Source organism: Homalodisca vitripennis, chromosome 5, assembly GCF_021130785.1.
Source record: "Homalodisca vitripennis isolate AUS2020 chromosome 5, UT_GWSS_2.1, whole genome shotgun sequence".
NCBI lineage: Eukaryota > Metazoa > Arthropoda > Insecta > Hemiptera > Cicadellidae > Homalodisca > Homalodisca vitripennis.
Window position 1 is genome coordinate 62,628,066 of NC_060211.1, and position 26,036 is coordinate 62,654,101.

General features: G+C 34.8%; 1 protein-coding gene across 1 annotated transcript; it reads right to left on the reverse strand.

The window, feature by feature from the left end:
• LOC124362298 (peroxidasin-like) lies at window positions 1–23,929 on the reverse strand. The gene is made up of 10 exons (XM_046816675.1): window positions 23,385–23,929; window positions 19,460–19,587; window positions 15,360–15,473; window positions 9,209–9,341; window positions 8,321–8,448; window positions 6,384–6,586; window positions 5,396–5,565; window positions 4,199–4,307; window positions 2,039–2,141; window positions 1–572 (listed from the first exon to the last, which is right to left on the reverse strand). Exons 1-10 carry the CDS (start codon window positions 23,875–23,877, stop codon window positions 336–338), a joined length of 1,818 nt encoding a protein of 605 aa, XP_046672631.1. The 5' UTR covers window positions 23,878–23,929; the 3' UTR covers window positions 1–335.
• Window positions 23,930–26,036: the final 2,107 nt, after the last annotated feature.

Below are 26,036 nucleotides of genomic sequence, written 5' to 3' on the forward strand. Positions count from 1 at the left end.
TTTGTATTGATTTTCTATTTTTTTTTTTTTTTTTTGTATTGTACAATATAATGAATCCTATCTCAAATAAACTATTTATCACAGACTTTTCAAGCTATCATTATAATATGACTACAAATCTTCAATAAATATTGGAATACTCAAGTCATCAATTAAAAATATATTTGTGACATGTGACATATTACCACAATAACATGTGGTAATAGACATTTTTAAATGTTATTGTTTTCTTGCATTAGGTTTTGTTATTAACTGCTGAAAGTTTAAACAAATATCATAGAATCGTTTAGAATATATATCGTTTCCAATGTGTTCAACAAAATAATTTTACTAATTCATTCTAGAAGACTTGACTTCTCATCTATAATTTTACGACCTAGAACTTTGTCGCTATTACTTACTAAAACGGGTTTATTATTTATTTGAATTACATGGTAATCAACTTTAATGTCTTCCTCCTTGTCCTCGGTCTCTTCTTTACCTGGTTTGTCTGTGAGTGTAATTTTGTTTGACTCCTCTGTGTTATCCTCGTTGTTATGCAAATTATCGGTTTCTTCAATCAAAATTGTTTCCTGCAAACAGAGAGTTTGAATGGTAATGCTATTTTTTCCAATCAACACTTAAGGTATACTATACTATTTTCCATAATACTTCGCTTATTATATTAGTTTTAATGATGTACTCTATTAAAAATATTTTAGTACGTTTCTTGGATATTTATACCAATATAAACATGATCCTTTAGGACCAGAATGCCTATAAAACTGTTATCTTTTTAACATTAACAGTGTCAAATTTCAGATGCTGCACTAAGAAGAAGGTGAACTGGAGTTAACTCAACATTCACATAGATTCAACCCTCCTCACCATAGTTATGCTATGAGTAGAAAACTCGGTTGTTTCCACTGTGCTTATAGATTGTGTTTAAAACACCGTAGTGCACTCAGCTGTGCACCTGATGAGACAATGAGAATACCTCTTTTTCACCTAGATTACACTATATTTTATAGTCTGGGTGTCTCTGATATCGAAACAATGTAAAGAATTCATTTTAAGCTTCTTTGTCACTGACTTTTTTTGGATCTCTTAAGATGAACATGACTCCAGCCAGATACCAAGAGTCAAGTCTGTGACAGCGCTAGATTCAAACGCTGCACTGAGAGGAAGATAAACTGGAGCTAACTCAACATTCACAAAAAACAGTAACATGAAAATGTATATCACATTATAAGAACACAATCTAGTGTTTTATGAAATGAATAGGGGAGTTTCACTTTAGACAAAAATGAATCACTCATCAATGTTTATAAGGCTTAAGGGGTTTTTTGTTTACTTAGGGGAAGAAGTTGAGGAAATCTCTCATTATACTAAGTTCTAAAAGGTCCTTGGTCACTTCTGGTTGTGAAATGATAATCAGGAGGGTAGGGGCTGCCTTCTGTTGAGATCCTATGTTACATTCACCATGAGGAGGGATAGAGAACACTAGTCATATTGAAGGAAGGGAGGCTAGTTTTGTCTAGTCTGTTCCAGACAAAGCAGATAGGGGAAAGTGTTCCCTCATGCATTAACATTAACATGCTGTAACGTTTAACATTAACGGAGATCCACACACTTTAACGGTCATCCTCTGCAGTAAACTAGACCTATCGATCAACCCTTTCACCCCAATAGTTTGAGATAAAGCATTTAGTAATGAGCTGCTCCTGGACATCCAAGGGGTTGCCCGGATATGACACACAAGTTTTTGCTATACCTAGGAAGGTATAAACCAGCAAGAAGTGCAATCTCCTGGGGAATGTCTCACAGTTGGTTTTAAATATTTTAAGCGAAAAACAATACTTGTGACAACATTTATTATTTAGAAGTTTTATCCCTACCATCCCTACCAAAATTTGTGCAGCTGATTACCCATTTATATCTTAGGGGATTTATTATTTTTATTGATTACATAACAAACTAGATTGCAGTCTTTTAAAATGCAGATTGTCTCTTATAAGTAGAAAAATGGTTTCTGAAGAAACATAGGGAAGGACATTACCTTATTGTTTGTTGACTCATAGTACTCCCCTCCTTCAGGGTCTTTCCAGTGCCTCAAGTCCAAACGGGGCAATATTCTGCTGTTACATGACACCCTCGGGTTCCTGAATCCAAATTGTATTTTGTAATAATTTTACAAAACTGTAACTGTTATAATGATTAGTTTCTATATACAGTATTATCTAAGTAAAGGTAAATTCATTATCAGTGGTCTCATGCTCTAAGGTATTGTTTCACGGGTCAGAATTATCATAGGTTTAATTAAATTGTGTATGCAATCACAATCACAGTCAACAATCACAAAACTTGTTGATGCTCCAATTGTGTCTTGTATTATACCAATTTTCGTTCTTGCTCTGTATTTTTTAGGTCCTTGTCATGGGTATTATATGATTTGGGGATAAACCTTGGGTATGCAGCCAAAACCCTGAAATATGTGGAATATTGTGATAAATAGAATTTCAGGGCTGATAAATAATAAGGCTAATGAACATTCAGCCTGTGCGCATGCTTCAGTTAATCGTCCGCCTCGATAAGTTAAAATGAAGAACTTGACATATTTAATAGCATTAACAAGAATGTGCTTGAATTTTTAACATAAAAATTATAATTGAAAATAAAAGAAAGAAAAACTCGATTTCACCATGAGAACTGGCTTTGTTACGTTTAGTAATAAATTAATAAAACACAATTTAGTGTTAATTTATCTATAATAATCCAACGGCATCACATCATTGTGCTTGGCCCAAGGGAGATCAGTCAGCATGGTTCTATGTAATAATAGTATAGTAGTGTGTGGTGTACTAATGTAGCGTCTAGTTTGAATGGTAGCATAGTGTAGTAATAGTAGTAGTATGGTTTAGTAGTAGTATTGTGGTCTAGTGGTCGGGTGTAATATTAGAAAGTGCCTGAGGATGGGCGGTGCAGGTCAGGCCGCTCGGTAATCTGCAGATATAATGGACTCTGCTTGTGTGATACCTAATTGGAGTAGCCATTGTTTCACTCTATTTTTCCATACTCTATTTTTTCTATTTTTTGTGTGTGTAATGTTAAAGTATTTCTTTGTTTGACAGCAGCAAAGAAACTTGTACCAACTTGAGGAAAACATGGATAGAGCTAGTTGTATACATTGCAGTCAGGGTGTTAACATGTTGATACACTACCCACATTACTTATATAAAACAAAATTTACACAAATAATGTGAGAAAATTATTATTTTAATCACAAAAGGAAATTACACAATCATTTTTATTTGTTCTAATTTGGCTTACAGTGAAACATACTGAAAAAGTGTCTAAATGATTTTTAGTTTAAGGAATACAAAAATTACTGAATGAACTCTGAGAGAATAATCTATAAGCTGAATAGTTTACAGATTCGAAAAATATTTACCTTTCAAAAGTTATCTAATTTCAATCAAAAAGTAATTTTTCTAATAGTATTCAATAAAACCTATATGATGAGCAATAGATTAGTGCATCTAATCTATTCTTATTAAAATATATTTAAAATGTGTAGTTATAGAAAAGTGTAAAACATGATTAAGTTAAGATCCTTACTGCCCATTTAGTATAAAGAGGTTTGAAGAAATTTGGATGAGGTTGTAAAATTAACTTATTTTCATAATTATTGAATTGGATTGTGTTCAACATTTTGGAGATGCAGTGCATCATCGTGTTCGCATTTCAATTTGTCTTTGAAACAGTAAAGCCAAAAGATGACTAACTTTTGATAAAAAGAACAAGTTATAAAATGTGGATAAAATACAGGACTGGGTCACAACTTTTGAATAAATAAAAAACTAAAAACTAATAAAAATTATCTTGCAGATTGTTTCTCTTCACAACAAATTACTTCACCTCTCACACACATATTCTCAGCTTCTTCTCTTGCCTCAAATTCATAAATCAGTTCATCTCAATTTCGTGAAAATGTCTCACTTGAAACTTTACTAGATAATGACAAACATTTGTATTCTCTTTGATTTTAGAGCTGACACAGTCCTAAGTAGCAATTTCTCCTGAATGTGACGCTAGGACTGACAAAATTATACATATAAGTGTAGTACGTAACCTGTAAAGAAAAAAGTAGTATGTTAGAATTACAGGAATAAAATAATGAAATAACATGTTAAAATGCTTAACAAACAAAAAAACGTACGTTTCAAAATCGTGAACCTCCATGGCTTTGAGTTGAATCGTTTCAATATTATCACCACTATCACATATAAGACGAGACAAGCGGATGGATTTGATCTCTCTTAGCTGATCTAAAACAAAATAAATGTAACTTTTAAATGTGCAGAGAGAAGAGTAGTTATATGAGAAGACAAAACTATATTTTAGCTATATTTTTTAACATTTAGAAATGAAATAAAATTTACCTGGAAATAACTAAACATTATAGCAAATTTTTAGAAACAAATTGTTAACACTTTCATAAAACACATTTTATAACTCAAATGAACTACACATTATCAATAATAACCACTGTCATTACCGGTTCTTGGTATCTTATATAATAGGCAAAAAATTGTTTTGTGTGATGATATTTTATTAAATAGTAATAGTATAATAATAAACACTAATATCACACACTGATATGTACTGATATGTATCTCTTTCAATGTGCATACTAATTTGTACATTAAGTAATGGATGTTTAAAATTCCAAATTTTATCAAGCCGTCATCAAATACCATTGGATGTACATTACAATACAAAATAAATTACACTAAAGACAACAGCCATCGTGGTACAGTACTCATGAGGTATGAAAAAAGACAGGGATTTGAATTCATAGATTTGTATCACATAGTATTTATGTAACCTTAGATTACTATACAATTTGTTGCCAGAGTATATTTTAAGAACAAGCAGATCCCGCAACCATAACTATTTTTTTGTATTGTAAAATTGAATCAAATTATGATAAAAATTGGAAATGGCATTGAAATTATAACATTATTGAGTCTTACTAAAGTAACCTTGAGAAAATGCAGCTGACTATTAGGGTAAAAGTTAAAAACTTCCTTAATTAAATACACATTATGGATGGAAGGTCACGTGTGTTACCTTGTGTATGGTAGGCAAATTCTGTCCAAGGCTATTGATGCTAACAGCAGTGCAAGTGTACTATAGTCTGGAACTGTAAGCTCTGGTAATAATGTGTTGTATGCTAACCATCTTCTAGCTATGATAGACTATGGTGGTGCTTTGACTACCAAGCGGCACAGAGGCAAATCCTACCAACTGGTACATAGCAATTTTAGTACCATCAATTCTGTTACTTACTGTTAGATTTAGTAGTAAGTATATATAACACAAAAATACACCAGACCTTGAAATATTTTCCTACCTGGTGTAAAGGAGCTGGGCCAACCGCTGTTCTCGTACCAGAAACGGTCTCCTCGTTTCACATTACGAAAGGTGAGAGCTATGATGCAGCTGAAGACAGGACCCACCATGCTGCCCATCTCTGGCAGCTCTGTCACTCCAACCGACCACAGGTCTACGTCATCTGGTCGGCTGTAAACAACGGCTGCTATAGCTGATAATTTAAACTCTATTTATTACTGACAGTATTTGAATTCTGCTGGTTGAACTCGTGCTAGTTGATGTATCAACATTCTAGTTTCCCGTGTCGGATGGAGAAAGACATTTCGATGGAAAGTGGTTTAAAAAAATGGTTACAAATGCCGAACGTGTGCGAAGACAATGGTTACTTTATAGTCAATAGGAAGACTCTATTTTTTCTTGTTTCCTCTTTGGGAACAAGGGAAAATATCAATCTCTCTCTGTATTGATAAGTAAATGGGTTCTTTACTTCCTGGGGAGTCCTTTAAAGTGCACCATTTTAAATTCTTGCCAGGGGCATCACATACCTAAAGTACTGATGGGTGTTCAAGAAATTGAAATATAGCCCACCCCAACATATAGACATCACCTCCTATGAAGCCCAATTTAATGAATTCTCATAGTATAAATGTATAAATATTTAAATGTATAATATAGCAAAACATCAGAGAAAGATTTCATCTGTAGGGTTTAAATTTTGGATGAAACTTAATTTTTACATAAACAAGAATGAGCTCTATGATGTTGCATGTCCTAAGCGTATCTCTCAGAAAGCTGACACAATAATTTCTCTTTTGTCTATGGGGGAATATAAACATTTCTTTTCTGTCTGATTGTATGTCTATTTGTCCCCAGGATATCTTGAGATCTTGAAAATGAAATGAACAATATACTAGAAATTTAGTGCGCAACCCCAGCAAAGCCTGTTATGCAACACTTGGTATAGTATACTCCTACCTTGCAATAGTAGACATTGTAGTAAAACTAACCTGAACATCTGGTGGTAGCCTGTGACACTGGCGTTAGGCAGGTGGTGGCCCATGTCAGACCAGGAGTACATGTCAGACAGCTGACAGAGACGTCGGTACCTATTGTAACCTGGTAGCCCGTGTTCTCTGGCCCGTGCTATGTTGATAGCAGCCAGATCTCTGCCAAACTCTGCGGCTGGTTCTTGGAACAGGTGGTTGGTCACCTAAAATACAGTGTAGACTAATGACTAGTTTAATAATTGCTTAATTGACAGAAATTATGAACTGAATACGAAGATAGTACAGAAAAGAGAGAGGATGATGATGTTGAGCTAAATTCGGGGGCTAAGTACAGACTCACAAAACTGCATGTAAAAATATAAAATAAAACACTACACAGAGTTTATATAAGAATTACTCCAATTTTAAAAACAACTCATTTATAAGAAAATGAAAAGTTTGATATGGAGTAAAAATTCAATGGAATGGAATACAGTTTTCCAAATTTTTCAGTGAAGACTTTTATTTGTGAGAAACCTTCTAAATACAAGGTACTCGTAAAGATCATTCTGAAAATAATTCTCAATGATTATGATTATTATAATTATGATTTTTTTAATAAGATTTTAGCCCCAGAGTCAAACCTACTTTCTACACAAAGCATCACAAGCATTCTTGGAATCCATGGATTTGAACCCAAATTAGTATTTTGTATCAAACAAGTGCTATAAGAGAATATTTCACACAAGTTTTTAGAGTCAATTGGCGGTGCATCAAGGCTAATACATACAACAGTACTTCTTTAATACAAATTAGAGAGGTCCTAGGACCCCATGGATTTCAATTAAAGTTTGCAAAATTGTTTGTACATTCTATAGAAAAATGAGAACTGAGGTTAATGTTACTGAATTAGCCCTGTGAGCTAAGGCTAGTAACTCAAAGTTTATGTATTTTACTATTTTTTAAAAGAGAGGCTAATCCCCTTTGTAGCCTTATTCTACCTATCCTTATTGAACACTGGTATGTGCGAGGATCTTATCAATCAGAACAAGGATGAGATTCGATACAGTACAAGTTTGATACTACCCCCAAAACCACAAACTACCCCACACACCCACAGACCTTGTGGTCTGGTTCTGATCAAAAGTGATCAAAAGTGCAACGATCACAGACTGGATATTCAAATCTACCCTTTATCAAACTCAGATCCATAGTCTGACATCTTAGACCATGAGGCTTTCCAAATAAACATTCACATATTTCCAGGAAAAGTTTTCGCACAACTACCCTGCACGTTTCATATAAATCTACGAATTAAGCCCAAAATAAGCAAGGGGGGTGTATGTAACAAATAATATTAATTAGGTGTAAAATAAATGAGACATTTAAATTTCTTGCAAACTTGCCAAAATAGTGTAAGATTTGTTATTTCTCAGAAGTAAGAAGCATTCCTCTTCCTTGTGGTCTTTCATAAACTCTATACTTGAGCTGTTGTTTTATTTTTTAGAAATTTTAAAATGGTAAATGGTAGCAGAGTGTTTCACTCCAGTGCCCCGAGTTGGAATCTCGTTTGGGCATGGTACTTTCACATAGCAAATAATCATCCTATTCTGATTTAATGCGATAACTACTATCTCAGGTCTAGACTTTCAGATCATCCAAAAGAACTATATTTAGTTGGTTGTTGGAATTTTACTATACCATTGGCATATGCATATACTGTACATACTAGACCTTATTTGATATTGGTGATAGGTAATCAGTAAACAGTAATTTACTGACGAAAGGAAGGCGTTAACTATCGCATTTGTACTAATTGTAGATTTATAACATATATAAGTAATATTACTGGATTGACCTAACATCCACCAGTCCTAATTATCAGTCAGATATTTTTACTGGTGTACAAAATTATAAAGTATTGATACAATTTATTTTCTGTTATTTCTAATAATTACCTCTTCTGTGATAGAAAAGTCCATAGCTTGAGCTAGCTGGTTGACCAGACCAAGGAGGTAAAGGTCATAAGCCCCGGGCTTGTACAGGTCATACGGCTGTTGAAGAGTTGAACTCAAGCGGCGTGCACCTGCACCCAGATAATGCAGAACAGTGTAATAATAGGAACAATTCAGAACTATCCAGGATTTTTCCGGACATTTGCCATCGTTAAGTGAAACAATAAATCAGTAACACTACATTTCGAGATCTGCAATCTGATCTCTTCTTATGATCTCTTCCATACCTGAAGAAGAGATCAGATTGCAGATCTCGAAACGTAGTGTTACTGATTTATTGTTTTACTGAACGATGGCAAATGTCCAGAAATATCCTGTTTCCTTCACAATCCTTCCACCGTAAAAAGTAACCTTCAAACAAAGAACAGAACTATTCCATATTCAATAAGGCAAGTATGGCGAATTGGCATTTAAAATGACTTGCAGCTCTCAATATATTGAGTGTTCAGTCTGCTAATAAGCAGATGCCATTACAGTCATATCAAAGAAACTGTCTTAAAGTCGAAAAGCCATGTTTGCGAGGTCAGTAATACTTGCCCAACTGAAAAGAACCAATTTGGAAAATCTAGATTTTAACATTTCCTCTTAGGTGGGGATTTCCTAAACATATTTAAAAGTAATTTGTACAAATTTTGGAGTTTAAAATTTACTTTTTTACAATACAACAAATATAATGTTTAGAAAAATGTTGAGGAGGGGTCATAACCCTTGTGACACTGTCCCTAAGTCCACCACTGCAACCAATTTCCATACCATCTTCATGCTTTGATACTATCCACTAGATATGACTCTTTCCATGATTCCGCTTTCACAAGGTATATAAGAACTAACCGATGTAACGATGTGTTGGACTCCAGCGCTCCAAAGCCCGCGGGATCAGGGAATGGCCGAAGCGGAAGGCCGCGTCTGCAAATGCGGCAGGTGCTGAAGCGTCCACATCTGGATCATAGTCATCAGAATAACCCTGTAACATATTCAATTAGTGTGTAGGCGTGTTAATTAAGATGTACTAATGTGATTAATATGAAATATACAAGATTAATTGTATGTGGTGGCATAAGTCACTTCACAAAAATTGGGTATTTTTGAATATTTTGCAATATAAGTTATATAAATTTACAATTGAAATTTTTTTATGAATCATTAAAAAAGATACTGTTTAAGGTAACTCGTCAAACAATTTGATTTGAGCTCTCCCATATCTTGACATTTTTGTTCAACTTCCTTCACATAACTCACGGTGTTTTCACAAGAGATTTGAAGATTATTAAAGCTATCGCCATCCTAAAGACATACACGTTTTTAATGTTGATGACTTCAGACTAATATCGATTACTGAAATATTTATTATTGTAGGCTATTGTACTTCTTTCTTGAGACTGATAACATAATGTGTTCATATTAATTTGGATTTCATCATAATCTGTACACAATTTCTACCGCTTCTTTATTCCTTCGAAAAGCTGTAGCTTCCGTTAAGTCGTAATTCGCAAAATTAGACTCCCTTGTTTTGAAGCTTTTGACTTTGTTAACCGCGGGCTGTCCGAGTTTCTTAAGATGGTATACTTGGATCAAGGCTCAAATATGGTATAGTTTTATGAGAACTATTTTCTTCGGAGTTTTTATAGAATTTTTTTGCGCCTTTTCTTCCTGGTAGCCTGGAGTCTCGAACCGCGAGAGAGTTGTAAAAGATAGTTTCGGTTAGATAGTGTCTCTATACTTCCCTCTTTATTAATTTATCATTTTATTTGTTTTGTGTTTAATAACGGCAATGTGTTTAAAATTTCAGATTATAGTTAAAATAATAGAAACTAAAATCCAAACATTTATAAAGATTGAATTCTCTACTTTTGTCCTAAACCATTTAAATTTAACAAACAGCTCAAAGTTTATTATTATTTAGAACAGAATTTGGACGGTAGGTCAGATAAGTATTTACAGGTTCTCGGGATTATTTGAAATGAGCTTAACATCTACTTGCTAAAAAAGCGTTTATTATTATTATGTATTTATGTTTCAATCGTGTAATTGATATACACTAAAACGTAATGTTCTTTTGTTTGAAATAAAAAAAGTCTAAAGAATACAAAGCAAAAGTCAAATATTACTCAAGAGATCACGATCCTAACTTAGTACACACAGGTTTGCGAACATTTAATTATTAAATTATATGTTATGAAATAAATTTACTCTTAGATTGTTGGTAGAACTGTCTACCATAGTTAGACAATTTTGGTAGAAACTTGCAGAAACGTGTAACAGTATCAGCGAATGAAATAAAAAATTTTATTATTACAATCGGCAAACTAATGGTTTACTTTGATTTTATTATAACTACTACACCACCGGCACTTATTATTAACAAAAGTCACTAATACAGAACTAGCGTCAGCAAAAATAGAGATAAAAATTATTCTAGAAATGCGGGAAGTTTGCAAAGGAGGCTGGCTTTTATTGTATTCCCCAATTACCACAGTACCACTCTTGAGTTTTTATTGTTGTACCGTCTAGGAAAATAAACATTTATCTGAGAAAAACCGACTTAGCTAAAATGCGTCTACTTTGGGTCTACTTCTATTTCTAGAGCTACAATTGATTTTGATTTTTTACCCCGATCAAGAAAATAACATAGAACGTAGAAAGTAACACACATACATAGTACACGTATACATACACACATAGTCTCTTTTGTATGCGATTTACTTCCGTCGCTTGTTTTCTCCTTCCGGTATAAGGGTTAGAGTGTACCATCCCTTTGTTTTTCCTTAACCTACAGTAAAATACCACGAAGTGTCAAGGGAGCCAGTTTCGAGTACCCTACGTGCAAACATTCGCAGCTTTGTTGATTAAGGTGGGTTTTATAACAGCGTTTAAATATAAATAGTATTTCCATTGTATTAGATGGTTTATATTCTTCAGTGGTTCAGTATGTAGTAAGGATTAGATAGTAACTTTGTATTTGCAAACTGCATTACACTAATGATCAATGTAAACAAATGTTTCTGGCCCTTTGAAGAACACCAGCTGAAAGTGTCAACAGCTATTTAGTGTAATTTGACCACTTTTCGTAAATATAGTAATTATTTTTTCCCAATTCTGAAATAATCCGAACAAATTTTTCTATTTTCTCTTCATAAAAACCTTTCCTTGGACTTAAAAAAATAATTATAAAAAAAGAATTGGCCGAAATGGGCCAGCTGTTTTCGAAATTTGCGCTTAGCAATACCTTTTTATAAGAAGTTTAGTTTACAAATAGGTGTTTATACAAATAATTCAAAGAACGGGGTAGGTTTTTATTCATGTAATTGGCAAAATCAGAATTCTACATTATTGTTTAATAATTCTTATAGTTATGGGGATGGAATAGTATTCCTATATTAAAACAATAAACCCCGCTTTAATTCCCCCTTTCTGCTATTTTTTAAATAATGAATTTTGCACTGTATAGTAGTTTTAAATTATTAAACAAACCCTCTATTAAAGAGGTTGAGTACCTCTGTATGTTGAGCCTTAGTAGATATTAAAAAAAGTACTTTTACCGTATGTCGCACAAGACTTCGAGTTGAGTAAAAGTGGAACGGTGTTCTACTCAGAGTTGTACATTATTTTATTAGACTGCCGGAAAGACAAACAGGACACCGAAACGAGATATTGAAGTATTCAAGAAGCGTCTAGTGGGGTGTTTATTCAGGCACTAAGGAATCAAGGACAATTCAAACAGCGAAGTGTGCAGAACCAGTAAAACAAACATAACCAGCCGCCATCTTGGATTTTTCATCTCTCTGAGTACTTTACTCGCTTAGTCAGGATTAGTAACTGCTCTGGAGCTTCTTTGGGATTACAAATAACTGTCGTCATACCGTATACTGTTACAGTCAATTGTCACTTTTTAATTTTTGAAAAATAATAACCATCACAAATTACTTCAATCTGTGGATGAAATTTTAATAAGATACTCATAAACTTATACCTAAATGACTGGAATTTTATTAATTGCACTACACGGAAAATATTAATTACATGACAATCAAAATTCATACAAAACATAATAATGTTGATTCTGAGGCTTCCTGTAAAATCATTTGAATATTAAAATGTGGATGTAACATTTATGTTTTGTTTTAAACTACAATAAGAGACAAATACAATGGGATAAAAAAACATCATCACCATTAAAATTTAAAATGAGATAAACTGCGTTTAGTGTGATAGCATATTATTTCATTTTAAGAGATACAAACCTTCCTTACTTACTGATGTAAGGAAGGCAATGTAAACAAGTCCTTACTTACTCCAAAGTCCTAACTTACTCCAAAAAAAAGCAATGTAAACAAGTTTTGCTTACCCTACGAGAAACTGTAGACACTAGGTAGTAATTTTATGGCATTTTGATAGACTCAAAGAAAAATTGTTGAAGATAAATAATGATTAGACTTATTCATATTGTGTACTTGTATATCTTATGAATTAAAATGAATCGCAAATGTGTTGCTAAGCGCTAATCTTGAGAACGGCTGAACAAATCAGGCTAATTCTTTTTTCGTCCGAAATATTCTTTGAAGCCCGAGGAAGGTTTTAATAAAGAGAAAAATAGTAACAGTCTCCCGGACTATTTCGAAATTTAGGAAAAATAATTATTATATTTACGAAAAGTGAACTTAAGTCAAATGATACTTAACAACCATTGACACTTTCAACTGAAGTTAACCAAAGAGGCAGAAACAGTTTACATTTACATTTGAAAATATTAAATATACAGCGCTCGTCGATCAATTGCGTTATGCAAATTGTGAAGACGAATTTACTACCTAATGTATGCTTTAGATTACACCAATACAATGACAAATAAACCATCTACTACGTTGTACATACTATTTAAACGCTGTTATAAACCCTACTTTAAGGAGCAAAGCTGCGATTGTTTGCATATAAGTTAATCAAAACTGGGTTACCTTGTGCTTTTGAAATTGTGTATGGCATTTTTTCTTGATCGGGGTAAAAAAATACAATCATTTATAGCACTAGAATTATCGTTGATGGGAAATAGCCTTTTTACTCTAAGCTGGAATCCAAAATCCACATATACGTAACTATTTTATCGTAAATCGTAAATAAATTATACCAGGTGTGAGTTTAAACGGCCAAAAGTTGACGCTTTTTCACCAAATTAGGTTTTAGAGCCTTATATGTAGGCTATATAGTTTTTCTTCCCACAAAATATAAAATAGAACCAATACATTGTTTTATTTAATTTTTCAATTTTAAACTTTGGACACTGAAATAATATGTACCTGATATGTCTACTTCGGTTTGAAAAATATCATAGGGGTCAATCATATTATATCATGAAAGCTTGAAGTGAGGATAGGGCCTACTATGACCTTCGATTTGGGAAATTGCGTGTGAAATCGCGGGTAACTGATAAATAAAATTATATTTGCAGTGTATTGATATTTTGAGTAAATGTTATAGAAAATGTTGTACTAGTGTTATGCTGGCAAATTAGTAATATATCAACTATATTTAAATGTTAGAAACAATTTTGTTCCCATGCGTACCTTCTATTGGGCTTAGGCACTATGTCATATGATTGTAAAAAGTTGTGTGAATAAAGGATTTTTATTACCGATTACTGATATTTAATAATTGTTACTCATTAAAAAGAATTTCGAACAGTATTAGAAAATTCTTCTCAAACCCAATTGGAACATTTTTAAAAAGCTACCTATTGGTTTAAATTAGAGATTATCTGTTGAGAATTATCTAGATAATTTAAAACAAAATGTACAATCTATATACTTGTTCTGGATGTAAATCTGCGTGTATAATTGTCATAAATATACAAAAACGCACATGAACCCCTTCTAAAGAGAACTACGTTTAAATTTAATCAATATTACTTACTCAACTGAATATTGATTCACCTTGGCTTGCTTGGTTAAGGTAGATCTCCAAACCGACGCGGCAGTCCTGAACCCCTAGTAGCCAGTAAACAGGTGGCCTGGCATCGCCTATTCCGCTTTAGTATAAGAGATGTGTTGTTTGCCCACTATTGTACACAGAACTGCTCGACACGGTGCAGCGTTCCTGAACCCCTAGTATCCAGTAAACAACTGGCATTGCCCAGACTGCTTCAGTTGTTGTGGCTCTGCTACAATTCCTCTCAAACCACTTGACGCAACGCGGCTTTTCTGAAACCCTAGTAGCCAGTAAACAACTGGCATTGCCCAGATTGCTTTAGTTGTGGCTCTATCACTATTGCTCACCAACCCTTGACGGAACGTGCTGTTTCTGAAACCCTAGTAGCCAGTAAACAGCTGGCATCGCCCGCTGTAAACAGAATGCGCGCACGAACGGGATTGGAGAGGGATTAAATATTTGTTACTCCACGAGGAGTTTTAAGGCATTTAAATTAGTAGCCTAATTTCAGGTGATTTGGTAACCAAACTTGAAATTGTAAGACAAATGGCGAAAAAATAAGTATAACATAATCCTTTTTACAGAAATGTATGCATATCAATTATGGCTTATTATGTTTTGTATATCAATTATGACTCAAAAAAATTAATATATTATGACTAGAGACAACTACATTTTAAAAATAAAATATTGATTACGTTTTCCTGTGGGTCCGATTCCAAGATGGTCTAAATTTCCACTTTAAACGTTTACAATTAATTACTTGTAAAATGATCAAAAGATTGTTATACATTTACCAGTCTCTAGATAATGTATCTTAAAGGACTGTAACTTTAAAATTAAAAAACCCACACCAAAAACCGAGTGAACTGTATTAAATTTAAAATTCTACGAGTGCCAATTGATAAAATAAATGTTCATAACAACAATTCTGTTCATCCCAGATATTCTTTTAATGATTTATATGTGATCAACCATATTCATCCAATATATTAATGTAAATAAATCCATATATGCGAGTAAAAAATAACGTAAAGCTATACAATATAAAAGATGCCCCTACCTCTTTCTGCAACTCCAAGCCATACCGCCGCATATTGAAGTTGCCCAGTAGACGTGGCAAGAACTCGTTGAAGGTGATGTGCTGCACTAGGGCCGCCACTATGTGTCGCGTCTCCTGTGGAAAACATGTTGATTTAGGTCAAAACACAACTTTAGGTCAATTTCTTATATATTTATTGCACTATTCGTGTGAGCGAATCTAATCTCTATCAATGAATCATTACGATTATGCCAGGAATTATTAACGGATCTTTACGAAAGTAAGGCATGGACATTATAGTATATGACACAAGTTGTCCCCGACAGAGTTAAATGAGGTAAAGGACCAGAGCCAAATTAGATTTATACACAGATACTTTAGATGTCTTGTGGTTGTATGGATATTAATCAATATTGGTTGAAGAGTTATACGAACGAAATTTATCACAGCCGAGTAAAACAGGACTACACACATTTGCTATTCTGTTTTCTTTCCGTAGGCTATATTGTTTATCAATATTTACTTTGACGTGTTCATCGTCATTTGTTTTGGCTTATTTCCCTTTTTGCATGTTTAATCTTATGTTCTAATACTTTATACCAGAAGAAAACAGAAACCAGAAGTCAAAACCTCGTGCTTCTATTTTTGGAACAAATAGTTATGCCATATCCCATAATATTGTTATGCCTTCACGCCATTCATCAACCATGCCAACCATGCCTTTGAATGTAAAGTGGAGAGGTTCAGATTCAAAACAATATTTCTATGTTGTCAAGAACAATACATACAAATGTTTTCTTTAATTATTATTTTACAGTGGCTTTTAATATAATCAGGTAACTCATTTGAATATTTACTCTTTATATATTTCTATTTGTATATTTTAATATCAAGCATAAACTAGCCTTCGCCCTACTGGGGGCTTCGTACTTATGTCCTCATGGAGTGTCCGACAAATTCAGAGACCAGCCAATTTATGCGTTAAGTTTGCCACTGAGTAAAGTTCATTTGTGTGTTGTAAGTTTGTCAGCTACAACCAAACTTATTACCAACCATGCGACCTAGTAAACAATTTTCTAGCATATTTCCGTTTCTGAAAAAATGTCATCGAGATAAACATTTTAAAATGTACCCCTCATTCCAAATACGACGTGTTTAGAACGAGATACAGCCATTTTTTTAAAATTGCGTCGAGTATTTTGGTTTCTATGGAAGACAGAAAATTGTCCAGTGTATTCTTGTTATGATTTGTTGTATTTTTGCCTCCCAATAACATAATGCATAAAACCATAATATAGGGTGTTTGAAATTTGATCTGTATTTAAGTAATAGTCATCGGCGGTTTTTTTTAATTAGCAAATTTAAATGAGCACTTAAACCAGTTGTAAGTCTTTAAACGTCTTTTGAGCTTACTAGAGTTTTAATAAAACTTCAACTGTAGTATCTTAATTAATTAGATTATTAACCCAAGGGGTGGAATTTGTGACCCTTAGCTAAATTAGGAAACTGTTTTAGGGATACAGAATAAACTGTTTTATACTTCGAAAATCTGTTCTTGTTTCACACCTCTTAAAACTGGAGAGGGAGCCGAATTGACTCAGTGATCTTTATTTTTGGGGATTTTTCTCAATCACGTCAACGCTTATCTGTTTCGAGACAATTTTTCTGTCCGAATAACTTTAGAATTTTTGATCAGTACGTATTATCTACGTTACATCCAAGATCTAAGAGAAGTGTAAAGGTAAAAGTTCCAGAATAACATTAAAGTCGCCGCCGAAGGAAACGAAGTAGCGCTAGTAATTAACAGTGGGGTTGAAGGAAGTAAGAATAACATTAGCCCAAGTCGGTTTTAGAGTAACCGATCATTTCTTGTCAAGCTGTTTCAAGATGGCGTCTGCATTATTAAGCAGCCTTCGGGCGATCCGCAAATGAAAGACTATTAAAGTGCGACAGAGAGAGCGAACAACAATTACCAACCGTGGAACAGCAGTAAAAACTAATTGTGTTGGCGAAGAAAATCGGCCAAGTTTGCCTTGATGAGAGCATATTCCGAGTGCGCGATCGGCTGTTATTAGTAAGGAACAATAACGCTCCCCACCCCCTCCCCTCACCAACAATTAATATGTCTCCCTTGTTCTCAATAGCCACTCCTGAAAGGGTAAGGAGGCCGCGGGAGGGGGGGAGTAATTTCTTGAATCCACATGCCTCAGGCGACGAGCCAAGAAAATATGCTCACCCCCTGATAAATGTTTAAATCTATTCCAGCACCGAAAGGAAGGGAGGCAATTATCGCTTCCTGATAGCAAACTTTACGTGATGCAAGAAAAACGATTGGTTCCAGCCACATCTGAATAGTTTTTATCGGCTTATTTCATGGATTAGTTACATATGTTTTTTTTTCACGCACTATTGACAAAGTCTACTAGGGAAGTAAGAATTTAATAAATGGATATCAAAATTTCTAATACAACGTATTAATACGCAACGGATTCGCTAACGCTCAACCTATCTCTCTAGAGACGCTGTCTGTCTGCCTTTTTGTATGTCCATACGATATCTCGAACAAACTACCAATATACTTAAAATTTTGCATGGAGCAACATTTCTACACGGCCAACATCGATCAATCGCGGACCGTATCACTCCATCGGATCTGGCTGATTGTTAGCGGACATTTTCACATTGCTCTTATGGGCAATCATGACGGCAATAAGAAAATCATAGAATAAATACATTTGACAACAAAACTGGAAACAAAAACATTATAATTTGAGGGATTTTCTTAATATCCCTTATCCAAGTCACCGGTAGTAGAGGAGAACGTATTTCCAAAAATTTCTTCTGATTTAGTAATCCAATATTCACGTAGTGCGAATAAATTAGAACAATATTAAATTGTTACAAATAACCTGAAATCTAAAGCTTAAAATTTAAGTATAGGAAGAAACAACGTGCAATTTTCACTACATAACCAACATTAACACATTATCATTATTTTAGAAACAAAAATATCTAGCGTTTTGTCAACTAATTCATTATACTTTGTTGAAGTGTTACGTTATGGCTATCATAATAAAACAATTAAAAAACCGTAATTATTTTTAGTAATTATGAAATATCTAATAAAAACGATAGTACTGATAAAAGACCTCACAAAATAATAATGTCTAAGAGTTTTCATTACAATTTGTTTTTGAAGTATTGGTAAATTTGAAATACTCGTATAACTAAACAATTGCCTAGAAATATATATCTTCAATGTTGCAATGGTTGGTGTAAATGCATTTCTAGCTTAACTTTAGTTTAGTAACTATAGTTTCCAACTCTTACGCACACGCACCCTCGATGATTGTACATTACAATATTCCTTACGGATGTAAGCAAGTTATGTGTATCTAAGGGCATTGTTTTATTGGTGGCTTGCAGAGTTTTTAAATATAAAATAAGGTTCGAGAGACATGTTTGAAAAGTGTATGGCTTTTCCCTACGTACATAAAAATGTTTGGTTTATCGTTTTATTCAAAACAACACTGTCTTTCGGATCGCTTCATCGTCAGGAATGTGTTTTCACTATCTAAGTAGAAAACTAACTTACTACTTACTAGGGGGTTTGACCTAGTAAAAGATTTCTTATATGGCTGCCCTTGTAAAACATTTATAACATAAAGAAGGTTAAAGGTTTATTTTTTACGATGGAATGTTTGAAAGGATAGTATGATTTCGGAAATTTGCCAACGTTGTATGTTACAAAATACATAAAACAACGTTTCTTTTGAGGATATAATAAGTTATTAATACATACAAAAATTCTTTCTTTTGTTGTGTATTAATGAACTTCCCGCCTGATGAAGAGGATAGATTCCATCCTCGAAACGTTATGTTACACATTTTGTAACAAATTACAATGGCCAATGTCCGAAATCCTATTATGCTTTCTTATTTTCCTTTTTTTGGATTGATGGCTTCTGACCAGGTAGAGGGTTTATGACCTGGGATAAGTATTCTAATTAGGTAGAGGAGTTTTAATTTGGCAGAGGATTTTTTACTTGAATGGCATATTAAAAGGATTCTGGCATGTTAAAAGGTGTCTAACCTAGTAGACCTGGCAGAGGGTTTCTGACCTGGTAAAGAGTTTCATCGTCCCAATGGGGGTTTATTGTAGCCAGCTCGGTGGCGAGACGATTGTGTTCCCTCACGAACATGGTGTGGAGCACTCCCAGAGCGAGCTGCTCATTCACCCGGTTGTCACCTGACACAAACATTACCGATCAATTTCATCCATCACATATACAAGTTAACAAGCAATTCGAATAAGCGAAGAAATGTTTGACAGGAAGGAGAAAGAAAGGTAGTGCGTTTGGGATGGAAGGAACAGTAACTACTATAGGCGAGTCACAAGAAGACCCCTGGCACAGTACACGGTGCAGCTGTGTATTGTTTTGGTATCACCTGATTTTGCAGACACTCAAATCAGTACGGTAATTACGTTTGCAACATTAGTGCACTCGATTATAGTTAGTCTCAAGAGAGGTGATTAGCGCCTTGAATTTGCCGGTATTCAAAGAGACCAGGGGCCATCTCTTGGCTCGCCAGTAGTCCATGCAGACCCTAGTGCTCTAGTGGTCATGCTCTTTACGTACTACAGTTCACATTGCTATCTTGGAGAACTCACCTAACAACCAAGGCGTGAATCCCACACTAACAGAAAACTCCACGCTTTGAGTGTTCCAGAGCTCTGCCAAATTATTGAGGACTCGACAGAGTCCTATTAAAATCGTATTGTTGTCCGTTGTCTGTGGTCTAAGGAATAGCCCTATTGATTTTGGGGTTAAGGGGTCAAAGGGCAGTCCGTCCGTCTGTGCAAAAAATTTAGATAAAAATATCCTGGAGATTGCAACTTGGTAAATCGGGGTTTCTTGGTCTAAGGAATAACTGAATTTATTTTGGGATCAAAAGGTAAATGGTAGTCTATCCATTTGTAAGATTATTACTCATGAAAGAAGATAATTTCTTTAGGATTCAGTCAATATTGCAGCATGGACAATTCCTGAAGAACGTACCTGTAGTGTCATATGAACTACCATAGAAGTAATTATTGTGGGTGGTGTAAATAGTATTTACTAACTGATAAAAATTCACTGATGTATCCCATATTTGAGTTTAAGTGCTAAAATCCATCAATCCATACGGTGTCACGGTGATAAGGTGAGACATCGTTTTTAAAACAATGATATATTACGGGATGTTTAAGAAATTCAGAAGACAGACTTCAATAAATATCCAAAACGATTTCAGTACCCAGAAACCGACTAAAAAAGAGCTTTATCTACTACTGTCATCATCACTTACTGAACATTGCAAGAATCTATGTTCTAAGGATTATTTGAATATCAACTTAACGCTTCAAATATTCATTAAGATGCCAACCTCAACTTGGTCCAAGTATAAATGAATGTAACCGGTTTATACGAGTTTTACTCGCTTGGTCCGAGAGCTACTGACAACTACAGATTTGTTATGAGGCAATACTACTAATATACTATAATAATACTATAAGTCTCTTCTGTGTTAGTTATTGCTAATGCTACACCTTTACTGTTTATCTGTTACTGTTATTTTTTAAGTTTTAGACCAAGGATCTGACATGGTTTATAGTTGTAAAAAATAACTTCCTTGAGGGAAATGGAAGTAAATTTCCCTAAACCGTTAAAAACGTCACTCTCTTTAGCTAAAACCCATGTACACACTTTGAAAACTCTTGTAGGAATTGGAATTAATTTCAAACTAGTGGTCAGAAATAAAATCTCTTTTCCGATGTTATTTATTTTTTGGGCGAGACCTTTCGACATAACTTCACACATAATTCATGGAGTCGACCGGCGATGGAATTTTTATTTTCAGCCGTTTTTATTTGGACTTAGTTACAGAAAAGCATGAATCCCCCACTTGAAAGAATGTAATTCCTCATGAAGTGATAAAAAAAAATTGTAAAATAAAAAAGAAACATGATCAATACCACAAATTGAAAATAATTAAATGCATCTTAACGGCAGTAAACCAAGAGCTCTTAGATATATTTTAACACAATTATTAAGAGATTATCTTCCCAGGGGTTGAAGGCGAATAATGAAGAGCTAACGGCAAATAATTCAGCGCATTAGCCGAGGCCGGTGCGGCTGTCGGCTGGCTACGGCTCAGATAAGGGCAAGAATATTAGCGGCGGCGGGGCGCAAGCCAGGTGCCCGAGGCCCTGATATCACACATCGCTGCCCTCGCCTTCACTTTTCACGGCAAACAATTATTCCATCCCTACTGTTTGTTATCCGTAATACCTTAAGAGAATAGGAGCAAATGAATTACGGTATTTGATGAGTTGACGTTTATATGCTGTGTCCATTGTGAATTGAGTTGAAATGAAATTGGCTTGTCGAAAATCTACTACAGAACTCCTTTTTGTGTATAAAGTGATAAAGAGTTAGTTACTATGAACAAGAATTAAGTTGATTGGCCCTATTGTGTTCAGAGAACATCGCATTCTACGTCAAACAACTCCTGCTCTTTCCGTAGGACAATATAAAATATATTCGTATCAATAATCACTCGTTACATATACTTCAGAATCATGTATTATTTATTTGGTAATATTTATACTTCTGTAATGATGTCAAAGTATTCATACATTAATTATAATTTCTTTGCTTTTGAACATAAATGACCTAATCAGTTAATACTGTTACACTGGTCAGCAACGCAATATTACACTTCTTGTATTCATGTAAGGCGCTGTGTAGGTGATTAAGGTGCTTTACTGTACTGCAGTAATTGCATATGATTCGTATTCAGGAGCACCAGTCAGTATTGAGCTGTTCGACCTCTTTATTATTTGTGTTTATTTAATTGTACGGTTTTATCCGCACAGTAAAAGTATTTAATTTTATTACACCAGCATATAAAAATTGAAAAAAATCGTTCTATACTATGTACTTTTCACATCTGGTTATATTAACGACTTGAGTATTGTGATTAAATGATTTTCTACTCCCCCTTGGGCAATACCATAGTATACATCACTATGCATTCTCTCTTTAAAGGTAACATGAAGTACCAAAGCTTTAACATCCGATCCATCTTCCAGTCCAGACCCCAGATCACTGATATGTTTTTCCTATGGGTTTGCTCAGAAGACTGCTTTATTCTGACATACAAAATATGACCATTAAAAATACAAATAAGCTCAATCCAGAACGAATTACGAGTTTTACGATTATAAAAATCGAAAGGGTCAAACAGTTTTGTAGTTTTCGGAGATGTTCACCAATTCTAATACGAGATTGACAAAAAACTTTACTTTACTGAAGGGTTACTGTCTGTTACTATTTATTACACGCATAGACACTAAAACTTATATTGCCAAACCAATCCCACACCTGGCCGATTGAGTCATCAACTGGTTTCATGGCGTACGATAACTAATTAAACATAATTTTTTTCGCATTAAAGTAATGTTTAATATGTAACACTTTATAACCATGGAGAATAACGAAAGTTAATTTACTTATAGCATAAATGTGATTTGTTAAAGTAGGGATAGGATGATTTTAACATGTTTAACATAGCCAAAAGTTAAATGTAGTTTACAATTTTAAAGGCATGTTGTATTTATACAAATTAAATTTTTTCAACATGAAAAATACTTATGAAATACAATTAATTGATTTAAATATTAATTATTCAACATTGTAAAAGTATATGGGGCGCAGACGTGAATTCAAACAGCAGTTCGACCATTACGCATAGTAGTGCATGTGCTAGAGCGTTTGGGTTCGGCGAAGGTCCTTAATAGTTACATGTCATAGCCATAAGGATAAAGTTTAGTTATATCATTATAAATTCCTGTATTACGCCAGGAAAGTAGTAGAGAGTAAGCTAAATAGAAGTGACCACAATCCTACCTGAGAGGAAGGTGGCTCGTTATGGACGAAACATTCTCAAAGTTGCATACGATTTACTACATGAAACTCTCTAAATCAACGTCACAATACCTACCTGCGAGGAAGCAGTACTTGTCGGGATATGGGCGGATGCAGCCATCGTCAGGCTGGAAGGTCTTGGGCGGCAGCAGCGGCTTGAGGCCGAGGTCGTGGAACACCGGTGCAGATTTCAGGAGACCGCCTTCCAGAGCTCGCAGCGAGTCCGCTACCCGGTAGCTGGAGCCGTACACGAAGTTGGCATCTATAACTGAGGTTAAGGAGTTGGTCTGTACTCGGCTTCCTGACAAACAGAAGAAATGCATTAGATGGTTGGTATGGACACGGCTTCTCTGGGATAACAGGGAGGAAGACACGACATTGGCGTCTATAACTGAGGTCAAGGAGTTGGTCTGTACTCGGCTTCCTGACAAACAGAAGAAATGCATTAGATGGTTGGTATGGACCCGGCTTCTCTGGGATAACAGGGAGGAAGACACGACATTGGCGTCTATAACTGAGGTCAAGGAGATGGTCTGGATTCGGCTTCCTGACAAACAGAAGAAATGCATTAGATGGTTGGTATGGACCCGGCTTCTCTGGGATAACAGGGAGGAAGACACGACATTGGCGTCTATAACTGAGGTCAAGGAGTTGGTCTGTACTCGGCTTCCTGACAAACAGAAGAAATGCATTAGATGGTTGGTATGGACAAGGCTTCTCTGGGATAACAGGGAGGAAGACACGACATTTGGTGTCTATAACTGAGGTCAAGGAGTTGGTCTGTACTCGGCTTCCTGACAAACAGAAGAAATGCATTAGATGGTTGGTATGGACCCGGCTTCTCTGGGATAACAGGGAGGAAGACACGACATTGGCGTCTATAACTGAGGTCAAGGAGATGGTCTGTACTCGGCTTCCTGACAAACAGAAGAAATGCATTAGATGGTTGGTATGGACCCGGCTTCTCTGGGATAACAGGGAGGAAGACACGACATTGGCGTCTATAACTGAGGTCAAGGAGATGGTCTGTACTCGGCTTCCTGACAAACAGAAGAAATGCATTAGATGGTTGGTATGGACCCGGCTTCTCTGGGATAACAGGGAGGAAGACACGACATTGGCGTCTATAACTGAGGTCAAGGAGTTGGTCTGTACTCGGCTTCCTGACAAACAGAAGAAATGCATTAGATAGGGTTGGTATGGACCCGGCTTCTCTGGGACAACAGGGAGGAAGACACGACATTGGCGTCTATAACTGAGGTCAAGGAGATGGTCTGGACTCGGCTTGCTGACAAACAAAAGTAATGCATTATAGGGTTGGTATGGACCCGGCTTCTCTGGGACAACAGGGAAGGAAGACACTAAGTTGCCAGGAGTGTGGCTGGTTGAAAACAAACGGAAGATATGATCGAGTCTTAGGATATAATCAATTGTTTTATGTGACTATCTTGATTTGTTGATATCTTGATTATCAGTTACATAGAAGGCTAAACGGAGAAAACGAAATAAGTCGGGAAAAGAATGTGAATGTTGAGCTTAGCTCCAGTTCACCCGATTATACTGCAATTTTACATGGACGTTCTTGAACCCTGGGAAGAATATAGGGCTATTCTTATTTCGAAAATCCCTCTGGGCTACGCCCCACTGGTCTCTAAAGCAGCAAAAATGCCATGTTGGTGTGTAAAGTTGTAATAAATATGGAAGAGCCTGTCAAATGTAATCATTCTGTGTAAACATTGTATTATGACAGCACGACCATATGTTTAATTAACTAAAGCAGCATTTTCAGTTTGTTTGCATTATTTAGAGTGAAAGCGTAACCAAAGTAACAACATTTGTTGAAAACAAGTCAAACCAATTAATATATTTTGGATTTTACCTATTCTGGGTGCAGGCTTTCTATTGGAAATGTGTATATGTAAGGTATTGGATTGTGTTTCCTTAGGCATTGTGGGGACAAGTGGAATCATATATATGAGAATATACGAGACACTAAATGAAATTTTAATTACAGAAAAACGTCGAGGGGCTTCTCATTGATGAGGTATACAATACTGATTATGTACGTTATATAAATACTGATATAATTACTATACTAGACCGAGGAAATAGCATGATATTGCGAACGTGGATTGGGTAGCAAGAATAATATGTACTTTGACTGCATCTTGTATCATATTTACAAACGGATCACAACTGTCGTACGTATGTAAATGTATTAGTATTATTGATGTTGATTTTACTTTTTAATTTTCACTAACAATATCTATACAAATTAGAAAACTGTACCGTTTTGAAATTCATCCGCATTAAAAAATTATATACAATTCTATATATCGTTTCTTGGAGTAAAATAGCAACCTCCAATTTTTCGTAGGAAATAGAATTAAATTTAAGTAGAATAATAGAAAAACCTGAAATAAGAATTACTTGCAATTTTGCTTAACTTCTGCTCCTATTACTAACACTGAAAAATAGGTACCAAACTAATGCATTATATCTATCTAATTCCATCTTAAAAAATATCAAAGGACCCTATCGTATTACACCACTCGTGTTTTCACTATGCAAACTATGAACTTCGACTTTGGGGTTCCTCTAGCTTGGTCTAAAATAGTTTAAGTGTTACTGAAATCATGGGAACTAATCAAAAATATAGGAATGTTGCAATGTTGCCGAGGGCATTTGCAAGTACTGTTAAAAAATAGGAATCTTAACATAGTTGCCA